The 21,488-nt window shown below is 43.8% G+C and overlaps 1 protein-coding gene across 2 annotated transcripts in view; it reads left to right on the top strand.

The window, feature by feature from the left end:
* DCDC1 (doublecortin domain containing 1) overlaps positions 1–21,488 on the top strand; it is a 556,169-nt gene that overhangs the window by 514,710 nt on the left and 19,971 nt on the right. For both annotated transcript variants that reach the window (XM_030200682.1, XM_030200683.1), the window contains 3 exons: positions 4,127–4,263; positions 17,931–18,107; positions 21,333–21,483. In XM_030200682.1, coding sequence (XP_030056542.1) covers positions 4,127–4,263; positions 17,931–18,107; positions 21,333–21,483 — 465 coding nt within the window. The remainder of the gene's footprint in view (positions 1–4,126; positions 4,264–17,930; positions 18,108–21,332; positions 21,484–21,488) is intronic.

Below are 21,488 nucleotides of genomic sequence, written 5' to 3' on the forward strand. Positions count from 1 at the left end.
TGCTGAACGTCAGCTGCACACATTGGACTGCAAGAGAGCATTGGCCTTCTACCTGGAGCGGACACAGCCCAACAGACAGTCCGCCCAATTGTTTGTTTCTTTTGATCCCAATAGGAGGGGAGTGGCTGTGGGGAAACGCACCATATCCAATTGGCTAGCAGATTGCATTTCCTTCACTTACGCCCAGGCTGGGCTGGCTCTTGAGGGTCATGTCACGGCTCATAATGTTAGAGCCATGGCAGCGTCGGCAGGGGCGTAGCCACGGGTGGGCCTGGACGGGCCCAGGCCCACCCATTTTCCCTCCAGGCCCGCCCATCCTTTGCACGCTGTCGCTGCCCTTTTGTCCCGCGGAGGCAGCGTTCAGCGTTTCCTTCCGACCTACCCTGTCTTTTCCCCAAGCTCCGCTGCATCGCCCCAAGTGGAATCCTTCTTCTTTTCGGCCGTCACGCTGCGCTGCCGTTCACACAGGCAGCTTCGCTCCTCCCCCGCGTCCATTCTGGCCCTCTCTGATGCACTTCCTGTTAGGGCCGGATGAACGCGGTGGGGGAGGAGCGAAGCTGCCTGTGTGAACGGCAGCGCAGCGTGACGGCCAAAAAGAAGAAGGATTCCACTTTGGGCGATGCAGTGGAGCTTGGGGAAAAGACAGGGCAGGAAGGAAACGCTGCCTCCGCGGGACAAAAGGGCAGCGGGAAGGTTGTGGATGGGCGGGCTGGAGGGAAAATGGCTGAGCTGCTGGGACATGGGAGGGAGAGGAGGAAGGGAGAGAGCTACTGGGACATGGGAGGGAGAGGAGGAAGGGACTGGAGGGAAGGGAGAGAGCTGCTGGACATGGGAGGGAGAGGAATAAGGGACTGGAGGGAAGGGAGAGCTGCTGGGACATGGGATGGAGAGGAGGAGGGGATTGGATGGGAGAGAGCTACTGGACATGGGAGGGAGAGGAAGAAGGGACTGGAGGGAAGGGAGAGAGCTGATGGACATGGGATGGAGAGGAGGAGGGGATTGGATGGGAGAGAGCTACTGGACATGGGAGGGAGAGGAAGAAGGGACTGGAGGGAAGGGAGAGAGCTGCTGGGACATGGGAGGGAGAGGAAGAAGGGACTGGAGGGAAGGGAGAGAGCTGCTGGGACATGGGAGGGAGAGGAAGAAGGGACTGGAGGGAAGGGAGAGAGCGTCTGGGACATGGGAGGGAGAGGAAGAAGGGACTGACGGGAAGAGAGAGCTGCTGGGACATGGGAGGGACTGGCGGGAAGGGAGAGAGCTACTGGACATGGGAGGGAGAGCTGCTGGACAAGGAAGGAAGAGGAAGAAGGGACTAGAGGGAAGAGAGCTGCTGGACATGGGAGGATAGGGAGAGAAAGAGGGGAGATGGATGATAGGATGCAGAGAGAAAGGGGAGAAACTAGAAGGATGTGGAGAGAGGGAGGAGACTGAACAGAAAAGGGTAGAGCGATAGACACTGGATAGAAGGAGAGGGGAGATAGAGACACTAGATGGAAGGATCAGGAGAGAGGGTAGATGAGTGGAAGGATAAGGAGAGAAAGAGGGAAGACACTGGATGGAAGGGTAGGGAGAAAAAGGAGACGCTGGATGCAAAAGAAAGAGGGGAGACACTGGAAGGATGGGGAGAGAAAGAGGGGAGCTGCTGGATGGAAAGAGGGAGAGGACAGAGTAGGGAAAGACTGGAGAATAAGAGGAAGGGGCATGTGGAGGACAAGGGTGAGGAAAAGATGAAAAGCCATAGGTGATGAACGGACAGGTAAACCCTGGCAAGAGAAAGACGAAGGAAAGCAGAATCTAGAGACCGGGAGCAACACAATGAGAAAAAGTAAATGGCCATACAACAAAGGTAAAGAAAATAATTTTATTTTTAATTTAGGATAAAGTAATATGGTACCTGTGTTAATAAAGTTTCAGAGACCAATACTTCCTTCCTTAGGTCAGGAGAGGATATCGTAACAGCATTATACTGACCTGAGGCAGGAGGTTTTGGCCTCTGAAAGCTCACTGAAAAGTGTGACTAAATTTTGCTGGGGGAGGGGGGTAGAGAGAAAATTTTGTGCCCACCCACTTTGGGTTCAGGCCTACCCAAAATTGGCAGTCTGGCTACGCCACTGAGCGTCGGTAGCCCACTTGAAGTCAGCCACCATTGAAGAGATCTGTAAAGCTGCGACGTGGTCATCTGTCCACACATTCACATCTCATTACTGCCTATAGCAGGATACCCAACGCGACAGTCGGTTCGGGCAGTCAGTTCTTCAGAACCTGTTTGGGCTTTAGGATCCAACTCCACCCCCCGAGGGCCCTCTTTGTTCTGTTCCAGGCTGCACTCTCAGTTAGTTGGTAAATTTTTTAGGTCAATCTCAGTTATGTCCTCGCCGTTACTGCCTATAGCAGGATACCCAACGCGACAGTCGGTTCGGGCAGTCAGTTCTTCAGAACCTGTTTGGGCTTTAGGATCCAACTCCACCCCCCGAGGGCCCTCTTTGTTCTGTTCCAGGCTGCACTCTCAGTTAGTTGGTAAATTTTTTAGGTCAATCTCAGTTATGTCCTCGCCGTTGCGAGGTCCAATTGACCATGGTTGTTGTTTTGAGTGAGCCTGGGGGCTAGGGATACCCCATCAGTGAGAACAAGCAGCCTGCTTGTCCTCGGAGAAAGCGAATGCTACATACCTGTAGAAGGTATTCTCCGAGGACAGCAGGCTGATTGTTCTCACAAACCTGCCCGCCTCCCCTTTGGAGTTGTGTCTTCCCTTGTCTTTGTTTTGCTACATATAAGACTGGCCGGCACAAGCCGGTTTCGGGCGGGAAGACGGCCGCGCATGCGCGGTGCGCATTGGCGCGCGAGGACTAGCAAAGGCCTTTGCTAGTGAAGATTCCGATTGGAGGGGCTGCCGTGGACGTCACCCATCAGTGAGAACAATCAGCCTGCTGTCCTCGGAGAATACCTTCTACAGGTATGTAGCATTCGCTTTCAGGTATAGTGGGTATTTCCCTTACCCCCCAAGGCTTACAATCTAAGGGTCATTATTCAGCACTAGTTAAATGGGTAGGAGAGACTCCTGCCTGGTTAACTAGCACTGACCAGGCCAAGCGCAGGACAGTGCAGCTGAATATCAACTGTGATCACTGCAGCACTATCTGGACAGAGCCAGGTGTTACCTGAGCACTACTGTCCTAAGTTAACTGGGTATCTGTACAAGAGCTGCCACTGACTGCTGGAATCAGCAGTCACCTTGTGCCTGAATGTTCAGTGCTGGTAGTCAGATAGGGATCAGCACTGAATATCGGGATCTCATTTACCTGGTGATAGTCAGCATTTAATATTGCCCCCTAACTTTATACCCAAGGCAATGGAAAGTTACGTCACTATTCAAAGTCACCAGAAACATCATTGGGATTTGATTCTTGCCTGCTGCTCTAAACAATGGGCTACTCTTCCGCTCCTTGTTAAAATAACTTTATAAACTAAACATTGAGTCATTCACAGTGGGCCAGCCCTGAAGAAAATGTATTAATTTATTTTTTTTAAATGTATTACATGCTTATCCTACCAATTTAAGCTGGGAAGTAAGCAAGTACAATGGCTAGGAATACTTAGTATTTTCTGGAAACCGGAGCACAGTGAGAGACTATTCTGTGTTTTAGGAGTGTTTTGTAACACTGGCAAAATCATACATTAGGAACATTACAGACAATTTATGATGGAGGCTGGAGGCCTGATATACTAAGCTTTTTTCACATACATACAGAATAAAAGATCTATACAGACAGTAAAGGCTGTTCTGGAAACTTTTTATGAAAATTAAAGTGCCACATTAAGGTCAAAGCTAGAGAAAGTACCACGGTCAGAAACACTGTTCCATTTAAACTGAGCAGGAGTCCTCCACATACAGACCTGCCAGTGGGGGTGCAATTTCACGGTCACATCTTCAATAGTGAGGAACAGGCAAGCTCTGCAGGACTCCAGGGAACCTGCCTGCCCCTTGCGACTAAAAACACAATATTGAAGTACCATCTCCCACTGGTAACAATGCTGTTTAAGGACTCCTGCTCAGCTTAGAGGAAAGAGTGCTCAAAAACCATCAAAACATTTGCTCCAACTGAGTAAATTAATGTCTTTTCTCCAGGACGTCGTATGACAACACTTAACCCGGCCAAGATGGTCCCTACCAAAAGTCCCATTCAGCCTGTGGTTGTGGAGGGTGGCTGGACAGAAGAAAGTCCAGAGGAGATGAAAATTTTGGAGTCTATACAGCAGATGGAGGTATGTTTATACAGCTAGTCTGAATATTCTTAGACAGTTCCATGTCATTTCTGTTTATTTGCAGTGGTACCTACTGCCTACATTTCAGAATCCAGAAATCCTAGCACACAACCAACAGATTCAAGAGAACTCAAGAAATACGTGCAAATTCTAGTTATATTACCTAATCTGATTCAAATGTATTTCCTTAGAAAATGCATCAAAGCACAATAAAGCTATCTTAATATAATTTTCTCTTTACCAAGTGAGAAGAGCATACAGAGCATGGCACATGGAGTTTTTATTTATTCTTTCCAACTGCTCTGTGTGTGTGTGTGTGTGTGTGTGGTGGTGGAGGTGTTATTGTGGGCAGGGCAGTTTGTGAGGCAGTGAAGCTATCACAGGGGGTAGTTTATGGGTGCAGGGAGTTGAAGGAGTAATTTTGGGGATGGTGGGGCAGTCATTAGGGATAGTTTTTGTGGTTGGAGCAGTTTGCAGAACACTGAGACAGCTGGGGAAAGGAGTTAATATATAGGGGTGGGAGTAGTTTGTGGGGTGGTGTGTGTTTTTGTGGGCCATTTGTGGGAGAGCTTATTTCTTTGGAGTTCACGGCCAATTTTGCTGATCTTGAGCTCAATATTTTGCCACATGCCAAATTTTATCACATCCTATTACATTTTTGGACTGTTATTTTGCCTTCAGAGAAACAGAAGAAGAGAAATTCTCAACCCCTTTTGTATAACTCTTTCTAACTTTTCTTGGGTTAGAAAGAATAAAAAGAGACACCACCCCACCGCCCCCCCAATACACACACACATGCGCTTTTCATGCTATGAATGTAAGCATTTATTAATGTATTATATTCGACATTCCTTTTCATCCTTCTAGACCAGTTCAGACCAATGGGTTGCAACCTCTACCAGCAGATGGGGCTAGTAAAACCTGGAACTTTCCAGTATTTCTCTACCTCCAGCAGATGGTGAAGGTTGGGCTGGTGCAGTAGGTGATGCAAGTCTGACTTCCCTAGGTGCAATCCACAGCTTGCATCTCTCCCAGTCAAGTCCCTTGCCTGGTGGAGATCCCAGTGTTCCGCCCTTTCAATGAGGTGATTGCCATGTAGTTTAAACCAGAGCATAGAACATCACTATGAGAAGACTCAGAAATCTTGAACCAAAATCTTCTTTAATCAAACAAGGAAAAATAACTTACACTTCAGATGTGCTGGACAAGACCTTTACCTTGCAAACTGGGAGCCTGCTCTTCACCAGCTCTCTCTCAAGCAAAAGAGAAACTAGGAGTAATTCAACAACACGCTGAGAGTGATGCTGTTTATACTTTTACACTGATAAAATCTTGATAGCATCACCATAGCTTAGGGGGGAGGTGTCATACAGCAAAATACAGCATAGGCAGTTTCAGTTCACAGAGGAGATATGCTGCAGACTAACTCTTACACACCCACTGGAGAGAGAAAGGGGGAGCAACTTGCCCAGCAAGCTCAGAGACATGGGGAACTGTCATGTGCTCTGAAAGAGCCCATCATAGAGAACGACAGGATTACAGGGATTTGCAGTTCAAGGGCACAACAACCTTATTTAAAGATACAGGCAATGTAATCTGTTACAGACAATGCTTAACATATATACATAAACAACAAGCAGCCTGCATCCATGCAAATGGGGGCAGAACCCCCAGGGTGTAGACCATCAGGGGCATAATTGAAAGAGAAGGGTGCCCATCTTTTGACACAAATTGGGAGATGGGCGTCCTTCTCCCAGGGTCGCCCAAATCGGCATAATCGAAAGCCGATTTTGGGCATCCTCAACTGCTTTCCGTCGCGGGGACGACCAAAGTTCACAGGGGTGTGTTGGCAGCTTAGCGAAGGCGGGACGGGGGCATGGTTAAGAGATGGGCGTCCTCGGCTGATAGTGGAAAAAAGAAGGGCATCCCTTACAAGCATTTGGCCGACTTTACTTGGTCCCTTTTTTTTCACGACCAAGCCTCGAAAAGGTGCCCAAACTGACCAGATGACCACCGGAGAGAATCAGGGATGACCTCCCCTTACTCCCCCAGAGGTCACCAACCCCCTCCCACCCCCCAAAAAAATTTTTAAACATTTTTTGCCAGCCTCTATGCCAGCCTCAAATGTCATACCCAGCTCCATCACAGCAGTATGCAGGTCCCTGGAGCAGTTTTTAGTGGGTGCAGTGCACTTCAGGCAGGCGGACCCAGGCCCATCCCCCCCCACACCTGTTACACTTGTGGTGGTAAATGTGAGCCCTCCAAAACCCACCCGAAACCCACTGTACCCACATGTAGGTGCCCCCCTTCATCCCTAAGGGCTATGGTAGTGGTGTACAGTTTTGGGGGGGTTTTGGGGGGCTCAGCACCGAAGGTAAGGGAGCTATGCACCTGGGAGCAGTTTGTGAAGTCTGCCCCCTAGGGTGCCCGGTTGGTGTCCTGGCATGTGAGGGGGACCAGTGCACTACGAATGCTGGTTCCTACCACAACCAAATGCTTGGATTTGGTTGTTTTTGAGATGGGCGTCCTTGGTTTCTATTACCGCCAAAAACCGGGGATGACCATCTCTAAGGTCGACCTTAATGTTGAGATTTGGGCTTCCCCGACCATATTATCGAAACGAAAGATGGACGCCCATTTTATTTCGATAATACGGGATGCCCCGCCCATTCACGGGGACGTCCTTAGAGATGGTCGTCCCCGTTCGATTATGCCCCTCCATGGCTCTTTCCCTAGTTGTATATTTTTTTCATTTATTTATGCACTTATTAGGATTTATTTACTGCCTTTTTGAGAAAATTTACCCAAGGCAATGCACAGCAAGAATAAGTCAAACATAGGCAATAGACAATTGCGGCAGTAAAAATATTTAAATTAGCAGGATTCTTTCATCTGTGAATGTATAGGGAGGAATGAAAGAAGTGTGACCAGAAAGGTGTGACCAGCAGAAGAAAAGAGGTTTTAATGCCCCTCTATAAGTCGTTGGTGAGGCCCCCACCTGGAGTTTTGTGTTCAGTTTTGGAGGCCGTATCTTGCTAAGGATGTAAAAAGAATTGAAGCGGTGCAAAGAAAAGCTACAAGAATGGTATGGGATTTGCATTACAAGACGTATGAGGAGAGACTTGCTGACCTGAACATGTATACCCTGCAGGAAAGGAGAAACAGGGGTGATATGATTCAGACGTTCAAATATTTGAAAGGTATTAATCTGCAAACGAACCTTTTCCGTAGATGGGAAGGCGGTAGAACTAGAGGACATGAAAAGAGATTGAAGGGGGGCAGACTCAAGAAAAATATCAGGAAGTATTTTTTCACAGAGAGAGTGGTGGATACTTGGAATGCCTTCTCGCGGGACATGGTGGCGATGAAAACGGTGACAGAATGCAAACATGTGTGGGATAAACATAAAGGAATCCTGTTCAGAAGGAATGGATCCTCAGAAGCTTAGCGGAGATTGGGTGGCAGAGCCCGTGGTGGGAGGCGGGGCTAGTACTAGGCAGACTTCTACGGTCTGTGCCCTGAAAATGGCAGATACAAATCAAGTGGAGTGGAGGAGTGGCCTAGTGGTTAGGGTGGTAGACTTTGGTCCTGGGGAACTGAGGAACTGAGTTCAATTCCCACTTCAGGCACAGGCAGCTCCTTGTGACTCTGGGCAAGTCACTTAACCCTCCATTGCCCCAGGTACAAATAAGTACCTGTATACAATATGTAAGCCGCATTGAGCCTGCCATGAGTGGGAAAGCGCAGGGTACAAATGTAACAAAAAAAAGGCCAGGTATACACAGAAAGTAGCACATATGAGTTTATCTTGTTGGGCAGACTGGATGGACCGTGCAGGTCTTTTTCTGCCGTCATCTACTATGTTACTATGAATGATGCCTCCTTGCCCTGAGCCAGAGCCCATAAGCCCATGCTTGGCAAGGCTGGCTGGCACAGGTCCCTGTGGGGCCTCTGCCAGCAGGGGCCACAAGGACCTACAGATCTCACTTATCCCTCCCCCCCCCCCCCTCACCCAGTCCCACCCTCTTGTCTGGGACCTCTGCAGGAACAGGAAAAAAAAAGAACTTTAATCATACTAATTGGCTTTTAGCTTTATTCCTCTGGCTAGATGCTAGGGGAATAAAGTTGGTCAAAAGAAAAAAGGAAAACACATAGAACCTGAGCCTAGCGGGGCAGTGGGAGCAGTGCACAAGCCAGAGGCTCTAAAGAGTAAACTGTGTGCCCATGGTGGCAGCCTTGGAAGTGGTGACCTAGGTGTGGAACTACATGTACGGTTGTCCCATTGGACTCTGTTTCCAGGAGTTTGATATGTGCCTCCCACTTTCCTTTATTGATCATTAGCGTGGTGGGACAATCCCAGTCACTTGCTTAAGGTGGTCCCCTTGGACTATCCCAAATGGGTGGTGGTGATCACTGATGCAAGCCTCCAAGGATGATGTGCTTGTGTGGTCCACTTAAGCAGAGGTGTCTTCTTGGTCCATCAGTTGCCTAGAGACAAGAACCTCTCTCCTAACACATCTGCAGTTTCTTCCCCATCATTAGGGCAAGGCAGTTTGAGTGATATCTGACAGTGCCATTCAGTGGTTATATCACCAAGCAAATGGTACTCACAGTCACCCCTGGAGCAGACTGGTCTGCTAATGGGTGGAACAGCACCTTTTATCAATTTGGGCGGTTCATATCACAGGGACAGACTACAGAAACTGAGAAGGATAAGAGACTCCCAGACAATCATTCAGGATAATGGTACAATCGACGATACTATCACACTTAGACTACTGCAACACAGCATACATAGGATGTAAGGAAAGCACACTAAAATCACTACAAACCATCCAAAACACAGCAGCAAGACTAATATTCAAAAAGTCAAAATATGAAAGAGCTGCTTTTCTACTCGAAAAACTGCACTGGTTGCCAATAAAGGCAAGACTACTCTTCAAAGCCAGCACCCTCATTTTCAAGATACTATTTGGGATGGCACCTGAATACATGCAAGACATTATCAAATTATCTCCAAGAAATGCAAGCCCAGAAACCAGAAGTTACCTGCTTCTCCACCTATCCAACTGCAGAAACATAATGTACAAAACCATCTACACAGCAGGATTTCGCTACCTGGGCTCCAAATGGCGGAGCTCAAGCCATAAGAAGTATCACCAACTATCTACAATTTAGAAAAGAATTGAAAACCTACCTCTTCAAAAAATTCTACAGCTAACCACAGCGGCAATCAATGACCTCGCTACACAATAAATGTAACACACAAATCTAATATCACCAAATGAAAACTGTAATCCACTTTGAACCGAAACCTGAATTTGGATAACAGTGGGATACAAGAATGCATAAATAAATAAATTCTGTGGAGTTCTCCAGCTACAGGTGCATGGGGCCTCCCATGATTCAACATCATAGTGTCCCACCAGAATTCAAAGTGATACTTCTTCAGTTGTAGGAAAGAGGCAAGTATTGACACCCTGGTGCAGCCCTGACAACAACAGGAACCTCTGTATGTCTTCCATCCGTGGCCACTGATCTGCAGGGTCCTTTGGAGAATTATGCAAGACATCCCATTCTGGTGGCTCCAGGTTGGCCCTGTTGTCTGTGGGACTTGACCCAGCAGGCTGCTCTAACCATTAGGCTAATCCTCCACATGGATGTCTGTGTGGCCACTGTATGATATGCCCCTTATAGGAATTACTAGGGAAAAATTAAAGAATGATGAATGAAGAGAACAAACCCAATACAGAGCTCCCCGCTCAAAACTTGATCACGTTGGTTGGTTGCTTTTGTGATGGAATAATATTGAAAATAACAACTAAATAACTACTTAATAATTTTTTTAAGTAATAAATTTATATATTTTGTCTCCATTACTGTTATGATCAAAAGGTTTAAAAGTCTGTTTTGTGCTCTTGTTTAGTAATAGTAAAATTAAGATAATAACAAGGTACATATGATTAAACCACTGAAGAAGATGTTGGAAACTTATGAGTGAAATGTAGAGGTTTCTAGTCTTACTTATGAAGGTCCCTGTTTAATCTGGAGTATATTAGAGTTTCCCCACATACTAAAATAATTGTTTAATGATAGTTGTTATTCTATAATTAATATAAGTGGAAATGTTTTAGGAAGAGAGTTTGCATTTTGTAATATGGACATTCCTGTGCTGCCCCACAGACAACCATGTCCCTTGTTTTGCCCCATTCATAGTTTGAACATTTTAGTTTGTAAACTGGATATTCATGCTGGACATAGCCAGAATGTGGACATCCATTTCTCATGCATTTTAGAACAGGTGGGATGTCAGCCGATCTTGGTCTAAAATACATGAGACTTGAACCTCCATATCTGACGTATAGACTTGGACGTCCATAAGGGCTGGCTGGGTTCACATCAGGCCCTGCAACTTAGATTAAATAACTACATTTTCTGCTTATTTTCTGCATATTTACAACCCAAATGTTTACTGACTTCTGCTCAGTCTATGTTGAGGCACCAGTCCTCAACTTTACTCGGAACTTCTTCCATTTATTTTTGTCTGGAGAAAGGAAATTTTATCTCCCCTAAATAACTCTCCTCATGCTCTGAGATTGGAGCTGGATCCTTATTTGCATCTATCCTTCCTCTGGGAAAATAAAGAAAAAGCCTACAGCAACCTGCATCAATTGGACCATCCAAGGATATCAGAACCAGAAACTCTAAAGTTCATACCTGCAATCCGTGAGTTAAAATTTTATTTTAACTATATAATCTACTTCTATAACTCTGAATCTTTTAGATTCCTTAAAACTAAAGGAAACTTATGCACTGTCTCCAAGAATTTCACATAGAAGTGGTAAGTGCAGCCATTTGTTTTTCTATTTGATGGAAGACTTTGATCTCACAGGCTTGGTCTGAATTTACAACTTTAAAAAGGTCTGTTCTTCCAGCTATTAAAGCCTAAACCCTGCATTGCCAACTAGGAAGACTGCTGATCTACAGGGTGTACTCCAAAGAGTGGATTGCAGCGCCACCCAGTGAAATTTTACCTAACTTGCTTCTGACACAAAAATGTGTTTTGCAAGCATCCCAGTGGTGTGTGGGAGAGGAAACCATAACCCCAACAAACCAAAGAGAAGGCAAAAGTGCAAGAGTTCAAACACTTACATAACAGTACTTAAAAGATCACTTCATTGTCACACCAAAACTACCCACAACATCCCCAGACCACCCTTGGGAACTATAGGACTGGTGAATGCCAGATCAGCTGCAAAGAAATCCTCAGTGATCCATGATGCCATAAGTGAACAGCATCTTTACATCCTAGGAATAAGTGAAACCTGGCTAGATGAAAGTGGGGGTTTACCACTGGCTGAACTATGCCCAACAGGTTTCAGCATCGAACATCAACCAAGACCTGGAAGACACGGTATAGGGGTAGCAGTCTTGATTCGGGACACAATCAAACTGCACAGAATATCCATCCCCCAGCTACATTAATCAGAATCTCTTTTAATCCAACTTGAAGAGGAGAAACCAATCTGGCTGCTCATGGTTTATAGAGCACCTCATAACAACACATTATCTGTGCAAGAACTACTAAACCTGATTACTCAAGTGACCCTGAATTACCCTAGGCTGGTAATGACGGGAGACTTCAATCTACACATCAAAACCCCAGATATCACCACAGCTGCCTTTCTGGACACTGACAGCACTAGAATTTACACAGGTGATCAATTCTCCAACCCATGAAAAGGGTCACATACTAGACCTGGTATTCTACAAAAAGGGCAGATATCCCAGAATTCTGGGATAACAGTATTAAAATAACACCCCTATCATGGTCAGACCATTTTCTAATTAACTTTTCCCTAAGTGACCACCTGAAACAAATGGCACCTCCCAGAGTTTGGAAGGAGATCAGAGACAAAAAAAAGCTGACCGCTGAGAATTTTCTAGAGGCCTTTGGCTATCCACATGTAGATGAAAAGACAACACTGTCAGAACAAGTTGACATCTGGAATACACACTTAGCCAAGACCTTAGAGAAAACAGCACCACTAAAAAAGGTCTTATGCCCCACTCACAAACGCTCACCTTGGTTTTCTCCAGAATTTCGGATCCTTAAACGCGAAGGACGAAAACTGGAAAGGAGATGGTGCAAATCTCACCTGGATGAAGACAGGCTAAACTGCAGGAAGCACATGGCAAATTACCACCAAGCCTTAACAGCAACCAAAAATCAGTATTTTATTTATTTATTTATTGCATTTGTATCCCACATTTCCCCACCTCTTTGCAGGCTCAATGTGGCTTACAATATATCATGAATAGTGGCAATATATAAGAAAACATACATTTAGTATAATAGAGAGATATTGGGTAACATGATAATGATGGAACTTAATAGTAGGTTAACAAGTAAAAAGGCAATTCTGAATATAAGTATAGGAGTTCATATTTGTTGGTCTTTGTGGTATGCTTTGCTAAAGAGATGGGTCTTAGTTCGTTCATAGATCATTTTTAAGTTGCGCGGCAGCGCGTTCCAGAATTGTGTGCTCTGGTAGGAAAAGGTTGACGCATGCGTTAGCTTGTATTTTAGACCTTTACAGTTAGGGAAGTGAAGATTTAGGAATGTGCGGGATGATGTTTTAGCATTCCTGGGTGGTAAGTCTATTAGGTCTGACATTTCTCTCAATGCATTGCACAGGCTGCAATTCAACCAAGCAGCTGTTCAGTATAGTAAACAGCCTACTGCAACCCCCACAACAGAACCAGCCTGCCCAGTTTAAACTGAACTGAAATGATTTTGCTGCATACTTTGCCAACAAAATTAAAAGTATCCACCAGGATTTACAGGCAATCCCACCCAGTGCCCAACCAGTCAACCAGGGGTGCACAGACTTGCCCCCGCCAAACAGAGACAGATGGAACACTTTTAACCTAATGACAGAAGAGACCCTTGACAAAATTCTAAGAGACCTTTGACCAACTACCTGCCCCCTCGATCCCTGCCCATCAAAGATAGTGCAGCAGGCAAGTATGGGCCTTGTAGAAGGTGCCACAAAAATTGTGAACACCTCTCTTTATAATGGGCAAGTACCAACAACATTAAAAAGGGCAGTGGTTCACCCTCTGCTGAAGAAAAACAACCTTGACCAGGACAAACTTGAAAGTTACAGGCCAGTATCCAACATCCTGTTTCTAGGGAAACTCATAGAACAAACAGTCTATGTTCAACTTAATGAATGGCTAGAAAAGAGTAACTGGCTAGATCCATGTCAATCTGGATTCAGACCCGGTTATGGAACAGAAACGATTCTCGTATCCCTGCTAGATGATCTTCACAGAAACTGAGACAAGGGATTTGCCTCGATGTTAGTACTGCTAGATTTCTCAGCAGCTTTTGACACTGTGGATGATGATATCTTGCTAGCACGACTGACAGAAACAGGTTTCAATGGAACAGTACTTGCCTGGTTCAGATCCTCTCTATCAGACAGGCAACAATCCATAATGCTTGGCAACAATTCATCACCACCATGGACATTGACCTGCAGGGTACTACAAAGATCGATACTGTCACCTATTCTGTTCAATATCTACCTCAAGCCACTAGCTGAGCTGATTCGGTCAGTGGACACTCAGTTCTACATCTATGCGGATGATGTGCAGCTACTCATACCCATTGAACCTGACTTACCTACAGCCTTGAATAAACTGATGACCTGTCTAACATCAATTCAAGAATGGGCTAAACTCAACAAACTTTGCCTGAACCCAAGTAAAACCGAGCTTCTCTGGGTCCCTAACACAAGTGGATACATACCTGACATCAAAATCCCTTTTGGGAAGTATGAACTCCCCCTCAAATCACAATTCAGGAACCTTGGAATACAGCTAGATTCAACACTTTCTCTGATTCCCCAAATCAAAGCAACCTTCAAGAGCTGCTTCTACTATTTGCGATAGCTACGCTGCCTCTCTCCTTACATCGAGAAGGTAAATCTTATCCCAGTTGTGCATGCCATGGTAACATCAAGACTGGATTGCTGCAATACACTATACAATGGTCTGACTACAAAGGGCCTGCACCAGCTCCAGTTGATTCAGAATGCAGCAGCAAGACTCATAGAAGGTTACAAGTGACGTGACCACATCACACCATTTTTACAAAAACTTAATTGGCTACCAGTACAATACAGGGCTAAATTTAAAACTCTATGTTTGATCTTCAAGGCCCTGAAAGGAAATGGCCCTGATTATCTAAAGAATAGGATGATCCTCCACACACCGCCAAGGACACTAAGGTCATCCCAAGGACTTTCACTAACTACACCCACTCCAAAAGACATTACACAATGATATACCCGCAAGCGAGCCTTTTCTGGAGTAGCCACCACACTCTGGAATGCATTGCCTGAAAGGCGTTGCTTAACACAAGACTACCTCTACTTCAGGAAGCAGGTGAAAGCTTGGCTCTTCAACCAAGCCTTTAATGGAAGAAGTAACTAACTTGTTAGTCTCACTCACACAGACACACACACACGAGTGACTCGGGCTGCACATACTGCAGCGGGACATGTTTATCCACTCCTCCATTTTTATTTATTTATTTAGTTACATTTGTACCCTGCGCTTTCCCACTCATAGCAGGTTCAATGCGGCTTACATATTATATACAGGTACTTATTTGTACCTGGGGCAATGGAGGGTTAAGTGACTTGCCCAGAGTCACAAGGAGCTGCCTGTGCCTACAGTGGGAATCGAACCCAGTTCCCCAGGACCAAAGTCCACCACGCTAACCACTAGGCCACTCCTCCACTCCATGTGCAACTTTCTTCAAATCAGTCACCTTACTTTCTAATTCTTCCTACTTTCTTACCCATGTATATGTTACAACTTTGTCTTACCCTTCACTACCAATTATAATGTTCTATTATGTATTGTGTTGATGTTGCTAGTATACCATGCCATACTTTGTATTATTTTTGAATATTTTTACTGCTGTAATTGCCTATTGCTCATGTTTGATCTATTCTTACTGTACACCGCCTTGAGTGAACTCCTTCAAAAAGGCGGTAAATAAATCCTAATAAATAAATAAGTTGATTGTCCTTTCTAAAATTCTGCTCCAGTTGTATTTCAGCTGTGGAAGGAGGACCCAGGTGTAGCACTTCTTGTATCACTTATAGCTACTGTTTGGTAATAAAGATTACCTATTGTTAAATCTCATGTCAAAATGCTGAGGATATGACATTCCTGGAATTCTCAGTAGCTCCCTGAATAGATTCATAAGGGATAAAGTGGAAATATCAATGGCAGACTTGCAGACTAATGTTCTAATTCACAAATTCTCTATAGGAATAGTTCAGTATTGCAAGATGTTTTTCTTATGGCGCTGGGCTATTTGTTTAATAAGCAAGTGACTCCCATGATGAATTGTATGCAAAACGCTTCATGAGATCACTATCTTGCAAATGATCTTAACTGCAGTGCCCTGAGTAGCTAAATTTTATGAGAACTTAACCATTAGTGAGATTTTCTACATGAAATTAACTTTTTGCTGAATTTCTAATAGACTGATTTACTTTACTTCTGAGCTCAGAGATTTTGCATGTTTTGCAAATGGGTTCAAAGTAGCATAGAGGAACATTTTCGATATATCTAATTCTGACTTTGGACGGTTTGCAAAAAAACATCCAAAACCTGAATAGGAAAGAAGGCCATTTTCAAAAAATGTCTATCTTTTTTTAAAAATTCTGTTTTGAACAAAGTTTTGTGATTTGGACATTTTGTTTTTTTGGTCCCTTTTCAAAACAAAGTCCAAGTGCAAAATGCACAAAATCAAGCCATTGGGATGTAGGAGGAGCCAGCATTTTTAGTAGACTGGTCCCCCAGACATCCCAGGAAAGCAATAGAACATCCTAAGGAGCACTGCAGTGGACTTATTAAAATGTTCCCAGGTACACATCTCACCATTACTCCCTTATCTTGACTGATGAGCCCCCCCCCCCCCCAAAACCCACTACCCCTAACTGTACACCAGTACCATAGCCCTTAAGTGTGAAGGGGGCACCTATATATGGGTACAGTGGGTTTCTGGTGAGTTTTGAAGGGCTCACAGTATCCTCCACAAGTGTAACAGATAGGGGGAGGTATGGGCCTGGGTCCACCTGTCTTCAGTGCACTGCACCCAACACTAGACTACTTCAGGGACCTGCATGCTGTTCTAATGGACCTGAGTATAACATCTGAGGCTGGCAAGTAATGTTTTAAATCACATTTTTTGGGGGTAGGAGGGGTTAATGACCACTGGGGGAGTAAGGAGAGGTCATCTCTGATTCCCTTCAGTGGTCATCTGGTCATTTATGGCACCTTTTTGTGCCTTATCTATATATATAAAAGGCAAGACCAACGTTCTATGAAGCCTCCAGCCGGAAGTGTGAAGCGCCAGAGATATCCGGTTTCCCCATGAGTGAAGGAAAACAGCACAGCACGAAATCTCACACAGTGAAGGACTCAGAGGGGGGAGGGGAGAGAGATGCCCTCACTCTCTCTGTAACAAAAACACAGAACAGCAGGAAACTTAACACTGAAGGACAGGACTGGGAGGGGGGAGGGGGAGGGAGAGAGGGCAGGGACACACACTCCCACATGCACACTCTGAAGAAAACCTTGCTAGCCCCCGTTTCATTTGCATCACAAACGGGGCTTTTTTACTAGTTTGTTATAAAAACAGGTCTAGCTCAAAATGTCTTAGTTTTCATCCTGGGCAGTTTTGTTTTGTTCCATTATAACTGAAAAATGTCCAAGTGTTAGTAAAGCCTAGATCTAGCCCTTAACACACCCCTGACACACCTCCTTCTGATTTGAACGCACTTCTGACGGACCTCATAGAAAAACGTCTAAAAATTGGTTTTGAAAATACCTATTTGGACATTTTTGTGAGAAAAACGTCCAAATGCAGATTTATGCCACTTTTTTGCAAATGAGCTCTGTAGTAAGTGACAGCAGATAAAGACCTGAATGATCCATCCAGTCTGCCCAACAGTCTCATTCATTCTCAATTCAAGGTTGTATACTTGATCATGGTCTTCCTTTATTGTTTCAGGGACATAGACCATAGAAGTCTGCCCGTCTCTGTCCTTATGTTCCAATTACTGGATAGCTGTCAAATCCCACTCCAGCCTATCCAAATCCGTCTTGTCATATGTAGGACACAGACTGTAAAAGTTTCCATTGAAGCTCTCTACAGCCCGTCCTAAACCGGATTGCTATATGCAGGACTCAGACAGTACAAGCCAGTCCAGCCCCGGCTCTAGCTGATACAGCCAGAGTTGCCTTCTAAGCACCACTTGACATGCAAATACATATGTAACCCTTTAGGTTTTGTTTTTTATATCATTGATTTTTTAATTAGAGATCCATTGTTGAACAACAACAGATGCAAAAAAGCAGAATAGTTCAAATTAATGACATAACACATTCTATTTGACATTTTCCTGTTTGTGAGCAACTTGTGTATCACCCTCTTTACATTAATGCTATAGTTAACGGATTTCTTTTAACTGTCCTTTCTAGCTATTGTTAAAACACCTGTACATAATTTTTGTTTAGTTCTGCAATAATTACACAGATGGGCTGGCTTAATGGCCTTGTCATGTTTTTTTCACTAGACATACCTGTCAGAAGTTGAAACAGTACAACTTAAAAAGCATCATTCAGCCTTAGTAAAGACACCCACTACTCAGAAATCACTGTACAGTCAACCAGCAACAAAGCGAGTCCTCGTTTACTTGAATGGGGGCAGAGCAGAAGAAGGAATTTTTGCATGGGGTAAAACAATTAACGAGGTAACACAATCCACTGAATGAATTTGACACGTATAACATGCCCTGAATGCAAAGACCTTAAGCGCATTATAGCTTGTAAACAAATTTACATTTTTTACCCTTTGTAACGAAGGGTCCTGTTTACTAAGCCACGCTAGAGGCGTGTTAGCGTTTTTAGTGCGCACTAACCATTAACGTGTGCTAACTGTGTAGGTGCCCACAATATTCCTATGGGCACCTACACAGTTAGCGAGTGCAAATTTTGTATACGCGTTAAAAACACTAGCGCACCTTAATAAACAGGGCCCTAAGTAAATCTGTGCGTTTTTATGGTAACAAAGCAATTAAAGTGGTCATCAGCAATATTTCTGAAATGTGCCCAAGGGATATTTTGAAAGTGGTTTAGAGAACATCTGTTCCAGCAACCAGCTTGCGGTTAAAGGAAAATATATGCTGTCTTTTTAAAGCCTTCTTGTTTTACACTTTATTCTAGCAATTGGTTTGTTTGGGGTGGAAGGGTTTCTGTTAAATCAAACCTGCTACTGTTCAAAAATACAGCTGCAGCTCTCAGACCAACCAAAGAAAAATAAACTCAATACAATGAAAGTGGAAGCCACAAACGTGGAAATCAGATATAATTTAATAATTATGTACATTCCTATGTTGTACACTGCCTAGGGCGATTGGACAGAGCTGTTTATAAATATTTTAAATAAATAAATATAATTTGAAAAGAACACATAATAAACGTAGAAGAGAAAAACCCTGGAGGCATAAGAAGATAAGTCTGGGTTAAAATAAGAATATCGTGACCCAATTCAAAGCAGTGCAGCCTGCGATTATCTGTGCAGATGGAGTCTGTGTCCTGTTACTGACTGAGCCAGCCCTCTCTTCCACATGAATCTTCCAGCTCTGGTCAGGCGTGTGCCAGTGATGACACGGTTCTCTCCTCCTCTTTTAAGGTGTGTCTGGAGAAGATTTTTAAGTATATAATGACCTAGTTAATCCTCTAAGGCAAACAGAATAGGTTTTGTTATCAGCTGATGTAATTTGGACCCATTGAACTGGTTTGATAAAGTGCTGTGTGATGAGCTGGAACTGAAATGTCACAATTCAGCACTGCTTGACATAATGGCCCTGTTACCTGTGCAGGTAACTGCAGAATATAAGTGTTGTAATGTAACTGGATAAAGCCTATTCCTTCCCCACCTCTCACTGCTTTTTGTAAGCATGCAAATGTTCACACTCAAATATACACCTGCTCTAAACAAGGTGTGTGTGGGGGGGTGCACTTCTGCATAAAATATATATGTACATTGCAATGTGCCTCTGTTCCACCCAAACTGAGGCCCTGGGAACATCTACAGACACTGCACGTTGTACTGATACATGCATATATGGCATGAAATGCTATAAAATCTCCTTTCAGCCTGTAAAACCAGCTTTACACATGAATACAATTTATAAAATCAATCTGATATTGTCCTTTTCACTCCTAAGGGCCTCTCAGGGTGTAAATGGAATAGAGCACAGACATGTACTGTTATGACAGGTATAATGGGCTACATACAAAGAAGGAATACACCAATTATACATGTAAATCATTAGAATAATGCACATTTGTACATATGTGTGGATATTCATGTGTAAATGCTAAAATTCCACCTAAGCACGATTCTATAAATCCACACATCTCTGATTATTGTATATTTTACAGCTAAACATAGTCATAGTTGGAGTCTGAATGAACAGCGGGCAGAACTCGCTCATACTGCAAGTCATGTACATTATCACTGGAACTTAGGTCAGCTCTATGGCTGGTGTAAGTGCTTACACCTGTATATATTATGTATCACAGAAAGGCGATATATCAAATGCATAGCCCATGAGCTTATAAGTGCATATATTTTCAGGTGCACTAGTATTTTATAATGGGAAGTAGGTGCTATGGGTGTCTCTAATGTTAGCGCACGCTAATTTTTAGTGCACGCTAAAAAGTTAGCGCACCTACAGTGCGACTTAGTAAACAGGGCCTAAAGAGTCGAGTTCTACTAATCCATACTAATTATTAAATTGCAAGACAAATTTCTGAAATAAGTAAGTTTTTATAATCTTCCAAAATTGAAAATAGCTTGGAGTTTGAAATAAAAAAGTGTGAACATCTGTACTGAAACAAACAGCTTGAAAAGAAAAGAGGTAACGTAACGTAACATAATGTAACTCTTCCTCTAAACGATTCCCTAATATGTTGTTCTACTTGAAACTGATCCTACCATAACGTCACCGTGTAACTGTTTACACCGGAATTGGCGAACGCCATTACGGTACTATGTAAGCCACATTGAGCCTGCAAATAGGTGGGAAAATGTGGGATACAAATGTAACAAATAAATAAATTGGCCGCTGTCGTGGACAGGATGCTGGGCTCGATGGACCCTTGGTTTTTTCCCAGTGTGGCATTACTTATGTACTTAAATAAATAAAACAAAACTGGTGACCATGTGGCTCTAAATTTATGAGAGAAAACAAAATGGCCTAACAAGTACAATGGAGCTAGTCCATAAATTGCTTTATAAGCAAGACAATAAAATTTAAATTGAACTCTAGTGTAAACTGGTAACCAGTGACTTTTTATATAATACTGAGACACGCTATCAAATTTTTTCAGAGAATATATCAAATGAAGTGCGATATTCTGGGTGATCTGTAACTTTCTAATTTGTTGTTTTGAGACACCTAAGTAAACAATGTTACAGTAATCCAACATACTCAGGATCAATGACTACACTATCAAACAAAAATAATCCTGGTCAAAATATTTGCCAACCAACCGGAAAAGGCTCTTTGTAGCAGGGCGTTCAAATGGGAGTCAAAAGAAATTTCTTAAATTCTAAAACATGCTAATAGGAAATAAGGGGTTAATTTACCAGCTGCCTCCATTAATCATCTACATCCTTTGACGTCATTGAAATTTGTAGTGCATCTTCACTTCGAATGCATCTGCTCCAGGTGTTCCCTTCTGATGCGCATATGGGACCGATGTAATAAGCGAAAACTACCTTCTTTAGAATGCTGCATGGTTTCAGTGATAATGCAGTGCCTCTTCTGGGTATGAAATGATTACAGAAATTGTGATTTCTCTATTGTGATTGGATGTGGCTTTTGCACTGTGTATAAGACAACAGACCTTATTTATCCACAAGCTCCATTACAGCTGACATGTAAACATTAGCCGCTTTGTTTCAGCTGCTGGAAAACTGCACCTCCAGGTTACACATACGACAGCCTGCTAAAGTGTTCTACACCTGTGATGGAGAAGAGGTGAAATCCTGGGATGAGATAGAGAGAGACATGATTCTGTGCATTTCTGCAGGAGAACCTTTCCTTAACAGAAAAGGTTAG

This window comes from Microcaecilia unicolor, chromosome 4 (genome assembly GCF_901765095.1).
Source record: "Microcaecilia unicolor chromosome 4, aMicUni1.1, whole genome shotgun sequence".
Classification (NCBI taxonomy): Eukaryota; Metazoa; Chordata; class Amphibia; order Gymnophiona; family Siphonopidae; genus Microcaecilia; species Microcaecilia unicolor.